General features: G+C 47.0%; 1 protein-coding gene across 2 annotated transcripts in view; it reads right to left on the bottom strand.

The window, feature by feature from the left end:
• Positions 1–8,942: 8,942 nt before the first annotated feature.
• Positions 8,943–13,485, bottom strand: part of SEH1L (SEH1 like nucleoporin) — a 29,876-nt gene continuing 25,333 nt past the window's right edge. The window contains exons 8-9 of one of the 2 annotated variants that reach the window (XM_038746214.1): positions 12,863–13,016; positions 8,943–9,971 (exon numbers count right to left, since the gene is read on the bottom strand). In XM_038746214.1, coding sequence (XP_038602142.1) covers positions 9,761–9,971; positions 12,863–13,016 — 365 coding nt within the window. In that variant the 3' untranslated portion in view covers positions 8,943–9,760. Of the gene's footprint in view, positions 9,972–11,081; positions 11,588–12,862; positions 13,017–13,485 lie in introns of those variants that run through there. The other variant, XM_038746215.1, reaches the window with a different exon arrangement.

The following is a 13,485-nucleotide window of genomic DNA, read 5'->3' as shown; positions in this document are numbered from 1 at the left end:
GGGAAGAGGCTCGGGGGGGGAAGAGGCTCGGGGAGGGAAAAAAGAGGCTCGGGGGAAGAAAGAAGCTGAGGGGCGAAGAAAGAGGCTGAGGGGGGAAGAAAGAGGCTGAGGGGGGAAGAAAGAGGCTGAGGGGGGAAGAAAGAGGATGGGGGGGAGGAAAGAGGCTCGGGGGGGGGAAAGAGGCTGGGGGGAGGAAAGAGGCTCGGGGGGAGGAAAGAGGCTCGGGGGGAGGAAAGAGGCTCGGGGGGAGGAAAGAGGCTCGGGGGGGGAGGAAAGAGGCTCGGGGGGGGGAGGAAAGAGGCTCGGGGGGGGGAGGAAAGAGGCTCGGGGGGGAAGAAAGAGGCTCGGGGGGGGAGGAAAGAGGCTCGGGGGGGAGGAAAGAGGCTCGGGGGGGGGGGAGAAAGAGGCTCGGGGGGGAGGAAGAGGCTCGGGGGGGGGGGAGAGGCGTCCCCCAGGCCTCTCACCTCAGGGGAGCGCGAGGCCCCGCCCCGCCCCCAGGCCGCCGCCAACGCCGCCGCCACCGCCCGCGCGTGCGCCGCCCGCTCCGCCCCGCCCCGCCCCGCCCCCAGCAGCTGCTCCCGCTCTGGGCTCGGGCCTCAGGGCGGCCGCCTGGGGGAGCCCCGGCCACGGGCCCCCGCTCCCGACAACACAGCCCCGCGCCTCGCCTCGGGCCGGAAGCGGGGACACACACACACACACACACACACACACACACACACACACACACACACACACACACACACACACACACACACACACACACACACACACACACACACACACACACACACACACACACACACACACACACACACACACACACACACACACACACACACACACACACACACACACACACACACACACACACACACCGGCTCAACCCCTTCTCCCCGGCCGAGCGGGCCGACTCACCCGGGGGGGGAGGACGGACGGAAAGGCCTCGGGGCCCGGTAACGGCGGCCCGGAGCGCGTGCACCTTCCCCTCCGAGGCCCCGCCCCCTCCTCCTCAGCCCGCGGGGCGCGCGGGGCTGAGCGCAGGCGGGGCCGCGCGCCGCCCATTGGACGACGCTCGGAGGCGGCGGCGCGCGCTGATTGGACGAGGAGGGAGGGGCGGCGCGCGTTGATTGGACGAGGCGGGGGAGAGGCGCGCGTTGATTGGACGAGGCGGGGAGGCGGCGCGCGTTGATTGGGCGAGGGGCGGAGCCAGGCGGTTTGAAGTCCGGAGGCGGCGGCGGGCCGCGACCCAAATAATCATCATTCATTCATTCATTCATTCATTCATTCATTCATTCATTCATTCAACCAATCGTATTTATTGAGCGCTTACTGTGTGCAGAGCGCTGTGCTAAGCGCTTGGGAAGTCCAAGTTGGCAACACACAGAGACGGTCCCTACCCAACAGCGGGCTCACAGTCTAGGAGGGGGAGACAGACAACAAAACAAAATATATTAATGAAATGAAATGAATGGAATAAATAGGTACAAGTAAAATAAATAGAGCAATAAATATGTACAAATATATATACAGGTGTGGTGGGGAGGGGAAGGAGGTAAGGCGGGGGAATGGGGAGGGGGATTTGAACCCATGACCTCTGACTTCAAAGCCCGGGCTCCTCCTACTGGACCACGCTGCTTCTCTAGAAGCAGAAATAATAACAAAAAATAATGGAAGTAATAATAACAGAAATAAGAGAAATAATTCCCACCCTCAGGTCGAAGGTAGGGGGCTCTGGGCCTGGCTGGGCGCCCCCCACTACTGGCTTATTAATAATAATAATAATAATAATAATAATAATGATACTGTCCTGCCCTGGGCTTCCCCACCACTGGAGACAATAGGAGCAGCGTGGCTCGGTGGAAAGAGCACGGGCTTTGGAGCCAGAGGTCATGAGTTCAAATTCCCACTCCGTCACTTTCATTCAGTTGTATTTATTGAGCGCTTACTGTGTGCAGAGCACTGTACTAAGCGCTTGGGAAGTACAAGTCGGCAACAGATAGAGACGGTCCCTACCCAACAACGGGCTCACACTTGTCAGCTGTGTGACTTCGGGCAAGTCACTTCACCCCATTCCCTCTCATCTTATGAAATCTCTCGCCCCGTCCCTTCTCCCCTCCTTAACTTCCATCTTCAACCACTCACTCTCCACTGGTTCCTTCCCCTCTGCCTTCAAACATGCCCACGTCTCTCCCAGCCTAAAAAAACCCCTCTCTTCACCCCACCTCCCCTTCTAGTTATCGCCCTATCTCCCTCCTACCATTCCTTTCCAAACTCCTTGAACAAGTCGTCTACACCCGCTGCTTCGAATTCCTCAACGCCAACTCTCTCCTCGACCCCCTCCAATCTGGCTTCCGTCCCCTACATTCCACAGAAACTGCCCTCTCAAAGGTCACCAATGACCTCCTGCTTGCCAAAACCGACGGCTCCTACTCTATCCTAATCCTCCTCGACCTCTCAGCTGCCTTCGACACTGTGGACCACCCCCTTCTCCTCAACACGCTATCCAACCTTGGCTTCACAGACTCTGTCCTCTCCTGGTTCTTCTCATCTCTCCGGCCGTTCATTCTCAGTCTCTTTGGCGGGCTCCTCCTCCCCCTCCCATCCCCTTACTGTAGGGGTTCCTCAAGGGTCAGTTCTTGGTCCCCTTCTGTTCTCGATCTACACTCACTCCCTTGGTGACCTCATTGGCTCCCATGGCTTCAACTATCATCTCTACGCTGATGACACCCAAATCTACATCTCTGCCCCTGCTCTCCCTCCCTTCAGGCTCACGTCTCCTCCTGCCTTCAAGACATCACCATCTGGATGTCTGCCCGTCATCTAAAACTCAATATGTCCAAGACTGAACTCCTTATATTCCCTCCCAAACCCTGCCCTCTCCCGGACTTTCCCGTCACTGGTGACGGCACTACCATCCTTCCCAACTCACAAGCCCGCAACCTTGGTGTCATCCTCGACTCCTCTCTCTTATTCACCCCTCACATCCAATCCGTCACCAAAAACTGCCGGTCTCACCTCTGCAACATCGCCAAGATCCACCCTTTCCTCTCCATCCAAACCAGTACCCTGCTGGTTCAATCTCTCATCCTATCTATCCCGACTGGATTACTGCATCGGCCTCCTCTCTGATCTCCCATCCTCCTGTCTCTCCCCACTTCAATCTATACTTCACGCTGCTGCCTGGATCGTCTTTGTGCAGAAATGCTCTGGGCATGTTACTCCCCTCCTCAAAAATCTCCAGTGGCTACCGATCAACCTACGCATCAGGCAAAAACTCCTCACCCTCGGCTTCAAGGCTGTCCATCACCTCGCCCCCTCCTACCTCACCTCCCTTCTCTCCTTCTACAGCCCAGTCCGCACCCTCCGCTCCTCCACCGCTGATCTCCTCACCGTACCTCACTCTCGCCTGTCCCGCCATTGACCCCTGGCCCACGTCATCCCCGGGGCCTGGAATGCCCTCCTTTTGCACATCCGCCAAGCTAGCTCTCTTCCTCCCTTCAAAGCCCTACTGAGAGCTCACCTCCTCCAGGAGGTCTTCCCAGACTGAGCCCCCTCCTTCCTCTCCCCCTCCCCATCCCCCCCGCCTTACCTCCTTCCCCTCCCCACCGCACCTGTATATATGTATATACGTTTGTACATATTTATTACTCTATTTATTTTACTTGGACATATTTAATATTCTATATATTTTATTTTGTTAATGTGTTTTGTTGTCTGTCTCCCTCTTCTAGACTGTGAGCCCGCTGCTGGGTAGGGACCGTCTCTATATGTTGCCAACTTGGACTTCCCATGCGCTTAGTACAGCGCTCTGGACACAGTAAGCGCTCAATAAATACAATTGAATGAATGAATGAATTTCTCTGTGCCTCTGTTTCCTCATCTGTAAAATGGGGATTAAGACTGTGATCCCCACATGAGGCAACCTGATCACCTTGTAACAGTTCTCTCCCCCTTTTAGACTGTGAGCCCGTTGTCGGGTAGGGACCGTCTCCATATGTTGCCAACTTGTACTTCCACAGAGCATGGCCACAGAGCAGACAAGGGGAGTGAGGATTAGAACCCAGGTCCTTCTGACCCCCAGGCCCATGCTTTATCTACTAGGCCACGCTGTTTCTTGAGGTTGATGCAATAGTCTAGCCATGATAATGTCCGCAGTTTGCATCAAGATCGATGGAGTGGAAAGCAGGGATCCGGAGGTAGCCGTGTAGGAAGAACTCAATCAATCGTATTTATTGAGCACTTACTAAGTGCAGAGTGCTGTACTAAGCACTTGGGAGAGTACAATATAACAGTGTTGGTAGACACGTTTCCTGGCCACAACGAGCTCACAGTTTAATCATAATAATAATCCTCTCCCCCTCGTCCCCCTCTCCATCCCCCCATCTTACCTCCTTCCCTTCCCCACAGCACCTGTATATATGTATATATGTTTGTACATATTTATTACTCTATTTATTTATTTATTTTACTTGTACATATCTATTCTATTTATTTTATTTTGTTAGTATGTTTGGTTTTGTCTCCCCCTTTTAGACTGTGAGCCCACTGTTGGGTAGGGACTGTCTCTATATGTTGCCAATTTGTACTTCCCAAGCGCTTAGTACAGTGCTCTGCACACAGTAAGCGCTCAATAAATATGACTGATGATGATGATGATAGCATTTATTAAGTGCTTACTATGTGCAAAGCACTGTTCTAAGCGCTGGGAGGTTACAAGGTGATCAGGTTGTCCCCCGGGAGGCTCACAGTCTTAATCCCCATTTTACAGATGAGGGAACTGAGGCCCAGAGAAGTGTGACTTGCCCAAAGCCACACAGCTGACAAGTGGCGGAGCCGGGATTTGAACCCATGACCTCTGACTCCAAAGCCCGGGCTCTTTCCACTGAGCCACGCTGCTTCTCTAATAATAATAAAAATGGACTTTGTTAAACACTTACTGTGTGCCAGGCACTGTGCTAAGCACTGAGTTAGATACAAGTAAATCGGGTTGGACACGGTCCCTGTCCTACATGGGGCTCACAGTCTCAATCGACATTTTACAGATGAGGTAACTGGGGCACAGAGAAGTGAAGTGACTTGATGAAGGTCACACAGGAGACACGCGGCAGATTGGGGACTAGAATCCATGACTGTGAGCCCACTGTTGGGTAGGGACTGTCTCTATATGTTGCCAACTTGTCCTTCCCAAGCGCTTAGTCCAGTGCTCTGCACACAGTAAGCGCTCAATAAATACGATTGATTGCTTGATTGACCTTCTGGATCCCTCTCCAGGGCTCTATCCACGATGGCACACGGCCTCCCGTGCTGTGAGAAGCAGCACGACCGAATGGAAAGATCACGGGCCCGGAGGCCAGAGGACGTGGCTCCACCACTTGCTGTGTGGCTTTGAGAAGGTCACTTAACGTCTCTGTGCCTGTTACCTCATCTGTAAAATGAAGGTCAAGACTGTGAGTGCCATATGATACAGGGACTGTGCCCAACCTGATTACCTCATATTTACCCCAGCACTTAGAACAGTGCTTGGCACAGGGGAAGCACTTAACAAATACCACAATTATTAGTCTCGAAGGCAAGGCAGATACCAAAACAAATAAATTACAGATACGTACGTGAGGGCTGTGGGGCTGAGAGGGCAGTTACTAAAGGGAGCGAATCAGGGCGGTGCAGAAGGAAGTGGGGAAAAAAGGTTTAAGTCAGGGAAGCCCTCTTGGAGATGCACAGTCTAAGTAGGAGAAGAATAGGTCAATCAATCATATTTATTGAGTGCTTTGTATGAAAGCCAGCACTTAATACATTGCTTTTTTTTTTAATGGCATTTATTAAGCGCTTACTGTGTGCAAAGCACTGTTCTAAGCGCCGGGGAGGTTACAAGGTAATTAGGGTGTCCCACTGGGGGCTCACAGTCTTCATCCCCATTTTACAGATGAGGCAACTGAGGCCCAGAGAAGTTACGTGACTTGCCCCAAGTCACACAGCTGCCAAATCCAACGGCACTGTACTAGGAGTTTGAGGGAGTACCATATATAACAATAAACTGACACATTCCCTGCCCACAATAGGCATACAGTCTCGAGGAGAGGTATTTAATCCCCATTTTACCCCTGGGCTGGAATGCCCTCCCTCCACATATCCGCCAAACTAGCTCTCTTCCTCCCTTCAAAGCCCTACTGAGAGCTCACCTCCTCCAGGAGGCCTTCCCAGACTGTCTCCCCTTTTCCTCTCTGCCCTTTTCCTGCCCTCCCCCCCTCCCCACGGCACTTGTGTATATTTGTACATATTTATTAGTTTTATTAATGATGTGCATATGCTGTAATTCTATTTATTCTGATGGCATTGGCACCTGTCTACTTGTTTTGTTGTCTGTCTCCCCCCTCTAGACTGTGAGCCCATTGTTGGGTAGGGACCGTCTCTATATGTTGCCGACTTGTACTTCCCAAGCACTTCGACTGAATGAAAGAATGAATATGGCTTTGAATGAATAAATTATGGTATTTATTAAGCACTTACTATGTGTCAGGCACTGTAGGGGAGGCGGGGAGAGTCATTGTCATATACGAAGAGGGAGGGCATTCCAGATTGGAGGCAGGACATGGGTGAGAGGTCGGTGGTGAGATAGACAAGATGGAGGTACAGAGGGTAGGTTCATTCATTCAATCGTATTTATTGAGCGCTTACTGTGTGCAGAGCACTGTACTAAGTACTTGGGAAGTACAAGTTGGCAACATATAGAGACGGTCCCTACCAAACAGCGGGCTCACAGTCTAGAAGGGGGAGACAGACAACAAAACAAAACATATTAACAAAATAAAATAGATTAGTAAATATGTACAAGTAAAATAGAGTAATAAATCTGTACAAACATATATACAGATGCTGTGGGGAGGGGAAGGAGGTACGGTGAGGGGGATGGCGAGGGGGAGAGGAAGGAGGGGGCTCAGTCTGGGAAGACCTCCAGGAGGAGGTGAGCTCTCAGGAGGGCTTTGAAGGGAGGAAGAGAGCTAACTTGGCGGATGTGCGGAGGGAGGGCATTCCAGGCCAGGGGGATGACGTGGGCCGGGGGTCGATGGCGGGACAGGCGAGAGCGAGGCCTAACGGTGAGGAGATTAGCGGCGGAGGAGCGGAGGGTGCGGGCTGGGCTGGAGAAGGAGAGAAGGGAGGTGAGGTAGGAGGGGGCGAGGGGATGGACAGCCTTGAACCCGAGGGTGAGGAGTTTCTGCCTGATGCGCAGATTGACTGGTAGCCACTGGAGATTTTTGAGGAGGGGAGTAACATGCCCAGAGCGTTTCTGGACAAAGACAATCCGGGCAGCAGCCTGAAGTATGGATTGAAGTGGAGAGAGACACGAGGATGGGAGATCAGAGAGGAGGCTGATGCAGTCGTCCAGACAGGATAGGATGAAAGCTTGAACGAGCAGGGTAGCGGTTTGGATGGAGAGGAAAGGGCGGATCTTGGCAATGTTGCGGAGGTGAGACCGGCGGTTTTTGGTGATGGATTGGACGTGAGGGGTGAACGAGAGAGCGGAGTCGAGGATGACACCGAGGTCGTGGGCTTGTGAGATGGGAAGGATGGTAGTGCCGTCACCAGTGATGGGAAAGTCAGGGAGAGGGCAGGGTTTGGGAGGGAAGACAAGGAGTTCAGTCTTGGACATATTGAGTTTTAGATGGCGGGCAGACATCCAGATGGTGATGTCTTGAAGGCAGGAGGAGACGTGAGCCTGAAGGGAGGGAGAGAGAGCAGGGGCAGAGATGTAGATCTGGGTGTCATCAGCGTAGAGATGATAGTTGAAGCTGTGGGAGCGAGCGAGTTCAGCAAGGGAGTGAGTGTAGATCGAGAACAGAAGGGGGCCGAGAACTGACCCTTGAGGAACCCCTACAGTAAGGGGATGGGAGGGGGAGGAGGAGCCTGCAAAAGAGACTGAGAATGAATGGCCGGAGAGATGAGGAGAACCAGGAGAGGACGGAGTCTGTGAAGCCAAGGTTGGATAGCGTGTTGAGAAGTGGGTGGTCCACAGTGTCGAAGGCAGCTGAGAGGTCGAGGAGGATTAGGCTAGAGTAGGAGCCGTTGGATTTGGCAGCTGTGTGACTTTGGGCAAGTCACATAACTTCTCTGGGCCTCAGTTACCTCATCTGTAAAATGGGGATGAAGACTGTGAGCCCCTAGTGGGACACCCTAATTACCTTGTAACCTCCCCAACGCTTAGAACAGTGCTTTGCACATAGTAAGCGCTTACTAAATGCCATTAAAAAAAAAGCAATGTATTAAGTGCTGGCTTTCATACAGTTCTGTCAGATTCAACAAATGGGGCCCAAAGTCAAAAGGGGAAGGACAACAGTTGTTTAATCTCCACTTGACAAATGAGGAAACTGTTACAGAGAACTTCAGTGACTTGCCCAAGGCCACACAGCCAGCAAGTGGCGGAGCAAGAATTAGAACCCAGTTCCTCTGATTCCCAGGTCTGTGCTCTTTCCACTAGGACTCACTGCTTCTCAATGGTTTAGATCAATTTGGGGCATATGTTTGGAGATATACTGTCTTGTCAAGTCAGTCTCTGGTCCATTTTTCCTTAAGCCCAAATGAAATTGAAGCAATTCACTACCGTTCCTATTACAGTACAGCAGTCTAGCCCTGACCCTGGAGGCAGTAATAATAATAATAATAATAATGGCATTTAAGTGCTTACTATGTGCAAAGCACCATTCTAAGCACTGGGGAGGTTACAAGGTGATCAGGTTGTTCCTCGTGGGGCTCACAGCCTTAATCCCCATTTTACAGACGAGGTAACTGAGGCACAGAGAAGTTAAGTGACTTGCCCAAAGTCACACAGCCGACAGAGCCAGGTTTTGAACCCATGCCCTCCGACTCCAAAGCCCATGAAATGCCAGAGAAAATTACTCAAACTTTTTTCCATACTTTAATAAGTTTAAATAATTGTCCGATGCAAGATTCTTACAACTGCAAGATAACATTTTTAGGGAATTTAGAAAGTGCCTAAAATATTTTGATACTGATTTGCAAAACTCCATTATCAGTGTTGTGGTTAAATCCATTTTAATCCCTTTAAAAAATTACTCGTCAATCCCTAAAATGGGTGAAAAACACTCACTGCTTCATAAATATTACTGGACTGTCAAAGCTACATACTCCAGGAAGGTACATTTCATTTTTACGAAGCACAGTCATATCTTTTAAACATAGTTTATTATTGGAAAAACTATAAAATGCAAAATATATATGAGGCAATGTGTGTCAACTTAAAAAGAGACCAAATACTCCAAAGCGTTTTGCTGCATTATCCACAGGAATGGTTTATTTTCCACTTAAAGCAATTTCAACATTGACCTTTCAAATTTGAAAACAGTTCCTAAAAAGACATCCCAAAGGAATGTTGAACTTGAAGATGATACTTTGCCTTATAAACCAATTTGATATTTAAAGCGTGAGGCGCTCGAGACCGTGACAAATTTAGTACAAAACAAAAATGTACAGGCCAGGCACTTTGAAATCAGGTATGTCGGATGGCTTTCCCAGATAATGCCGTCATTTCTCATCAAAGAGGATCAACCAATGAAGCAAATGTTCCTTTGCTGCACAAGCACAAGCATATTAAGGCGCCAGATGCTGGGTTTGGTTTGCCTCTCATGCAAGAAAGACCTGAATGTTAAAAATCTTCTGGAAGAAAATGAATTTAAAAAAAAGCAGAAAGGAATGGAAGCATTTCCAAGCGTCCGAATAAGGCCTTTTGGATTTTTAGATAAGTATTTTAAACCCCTTCATTCTCAGGTAAGGGATTGAGAGGCTGAGAGAGATATCGTCTGCGAGGGTGAGGATACTGGAAGTTGGCAGTGTCAGCATCGCAAGACTGCTCTATCAGAGAAGGAGGAGGAAGAGGAGGAGGAGGAGGAGGAAGGAGCTGGGCATAACTGGACCACCTCGATCCAGCCCTTGGGGGATCCAGAGGGGGAAAGAAATACCTGAAACAATGAAGACAGGAACAAAACACCAAACAAAACAAAACCAAAAACCAAAAAAAAAAAAAAAAAAAAAAAAAGAAGAAAAAAAGAGAAAAGTAGTAAATACAAGGAGAACCAAAGGGGAGAAGAGACATGCTAGAAAAAAAAAAAAGCTTTAGTATATCATGCCAAAACTAACATAACACAGCCGAAAATCAAGGTCCTAATTGAAACCAAGGTTGCTGAAGCAACTTCAGAAACTTTCAAAGAAGCAAGTTCAATCCTTTAAAAGTACCAAAAAAATTTTCCTAGTATGCACCGCACAAAGGAAGACATTTATTTTGCAAAATTCCTCACCAGCTGGTTTGAATGCTCACCGTCTCCTATAGCTCACAGAACCCCATTTAGCAGAGTTTTAGTAATGCTTTATTTGTAGCAGCAGCACAATGTACCAAATTTAAAACTAATTACGATGAACAACCACTGCGGATTTCCAGAAACAAGTCTTTTGTAGAAATCCAGTCTATTTACATTTTTCTTCAAAAAAAAACCCCTACCAAATGACTATAGATTTCTGATAAGACAAATAATTACGCCACATCCTGCAGTTACCCTTTTGCCATTTCTGCGATTTTACCAATGATTTTTAAGCATTTTAGAACCACTATGAAATACAGCTATGAAAGATTTATAGATCCTAATGATCAGGTTTACGACTGATAGCACTTAAAAGAACAGTCAAATGATTGAGAAAAATCCCAGGAAATGCCATCCTGAAGTGTCATTCACATGTAGCAATTTTAGGAAAATTTTCATTGGGCAAATTTTATCCTTTGAGAATATATTTTATACACCATGAAATTGCACCAAAGGAACATACAAGCACACTTCAAAATGATCTCTGTGGTGTGGGCTAGTAAATAAATTATTTCCAAAGCCATTTATATTGTACTGCTAGCAATACCAAAAACTAAACTAAGCTTTTAACTGTACAGTTCCTTTAACTGTTTCTATTTTAATACTAAAAGTTAAAAAAAAAACCATAAAAGAAATTACAAGGGTCAAGTATGGAAATATTAATAGGTTCATAGCAACATTAAAAAATGTAGAGTAATTCAACACTCAAAACAATCTTCATGAAAATTAATTTATTCCATTTCAAATTAAAAATATAAACATTGGCCATTCTCTAAGTGGAAACACGAGTGATGTTAGAACCATAGAGGCATCTGTATTTTCCAAAGAGGATAATGTGATTTCCCATCCCTCCTCCCGTGAGCTATAAGAACAAATTTTTTTTTTTTTCACCCAAGATATTAGTTTCACAAACACTCTCCCAAAAACTGTTTTGGTGCAAATCTGTCCCAACAAGAAGCCTCTCCAACTGATCATCTTTCCAAAGTTCCTGAAAGTGTAAACAAATTGCTATACAAAAACGCTACACAGTGTATTTTGTTTTTAAAAGGCCTTTTGGACTGTGTTTAGTAGGAAGCGGGGCTGCTGGTGTGTCTTGAATGGGAGAGGTCAAATGACGCTGGGGAGGGGGGAAAAAGGAGTTCGCTTTCCATTCCTGTGGGCATGCAACAAGCAGCAAAACAGCAAAGTTACTCCAGTTAGCTTGATATCAGCTGTGCTTTCTGTTAAAGGACACAATACAAATGGAGAAGGGAAAATGCATCACAGATCTAAACACACACGGTTATCAGCACAATAAGAAGATAGATTAAAATTTTAGAGCTACTGTTAAAGCAAAAATTCTCTAGAAGCCCTGATAATTGTAAAACTGTTAAATCGATAGGAGCACTCTAAGTCTTTTTCATTCACAAATGAATCTTTCTAACATTGTCTGAGCTGAACAAAATTTGTCACGGCACTGTTACTCCCCTTAAATTAAAACTCTTGGCTACTTTTGAAAGTTCTACCAAAAAAAATCACTCTTTCAATTAAAGCTAAATATAGCTGATTAATGAAGCTACAGGGTAAGTTACTTGGCAGGTCTGGACTTTCTTCACCGTCAAGTTTGTGGTATGAATTCCCTACCATGACCTGAAGTCTACTACAAAAATCTATCTAGGCACATGATAAATTAGTGAAAAAGTAAACTTTTTGGCACCTGTATTATTTAGGTGTGAAAACAAAATGCCACAATTATTACTACTATCACTGTGGTTGACTCCCAATTAAACCCAATCAATTATTATTGAAAAACATGCTCAAAATCACTTTTGAGAAAAATAGGCTATTTGGAAATGGTTTTAAATGTCTCAATAATTGAGCTACTTTGTTTTTACGAAGAAATCAGATTCCCATCGCCACGTCTATTTTTCTCATCATTAGACCTTTAGAAAGCCAATCAGTATTCTTATAATCAAGACAACAAAAGACCCTAGCAATTCATTCTCCGCCCAACCTCACAAATGAGGTACAGTTAATGGGCAGGGAATGTGTCTGTTCGTTGTTGTACTCTACTCTCCCAAGCGCTTAGTACAGTGCTTTGTACACAATAAGCACTTAAATACAACTGAATTAACAGGACCAAATTCTAGACTGGACAGACTCCTGGACTCAACACCCACTGCTCAGATAACAAAGGGACCAAGCGCGCTGCGGAACACAGCCAGGTTTTTTTTCAACCTCAAAAGCAAAACGGCATCTTAAAAATATTTCTGTTTCTATGTGCGGCCTGATAAACATCCAAGAACAATTTGATTTACTTTGAGGCTTTACTCTACCTGTCAACATGACACCACCAAAGGCAAACCGATTACATTATCGACTTATTCTTTCATTGAATAAGTTACAGTGGATCATACTTTCACAATCATAAAACACGCATCAGGCTTTCATATGGCTACCAGAATGAAGAGGTTCATGCAGAACAAACTACAGAGTTTTCACACAGAACAGCCTACCTGCCAGCAGATGATCCATTTAGGGAATTCTGTAGGTTTGGATTGTTTGAACCTAAAGAAGTATTTGAGTTTCCCAGTTGAGAAGAGCTCCCACTGACTGGGCTCCCATTACCTTTCAAAATACCAGTGCATTTCCAATTGTCCATGTAGTTGGCTGAAAGAAAACGGTCGTATCGGTTTTATTACTTCTGCCCTTCATGAAACGAATTCTTTCGTATCATCAAGTGTGCATCAAAAGGCCCTGGGAGAGGATTCTACAGAATCCATTTACCTTCAGGACAGGTTTTAGAAAGTGACTTTCTAAAGTCACCTGCACATCCCAAACACACTGAACTGCACTGCTAATCTCTAGTGCCTCAGTTTTACAGAGGACTGATATTGAACAAAGAGTTTTAAGAAGTTTCAGTAAAGTTGGTAATAAAGGAAATGTTGACTAGAGACACGGTAGTTTAAGAATTTTCTGTTGGGAAGACTTGCTTTTTTCCCCCAGATGGAACTCTTTGGCAAACAAAATTACATTACTTCCACTGTGGATTGAATGAACTGAGACAGGGTAAGTACGGTTCACTGATGAAAATTTGTTGCCAGGAAATAATAAATTATCTTAATAAGTAGGAATTTAG

Source organism: Tachyglossus aculeatus, chromosome 5 (genome assembly GCF_015852505.1).
Source record: "Tachyglossus aculeatus isolate mTacAcu1 chromosome 5, mTacAcu1.pri, whole genome shotgun sequence".
Classification (NCBI taxonomy): Eukaryota; Metazoa; Chordata; class Mammalia; order Monotremata; family Tachyglossidae; genus Tachyglossus; species Tachyglossus aculeatus.
The sequence above is the reverse complement of the archived record's forward strand: the minus strand, read 5'-3'. Positions and strand labels throughout refer to the sequence as shown.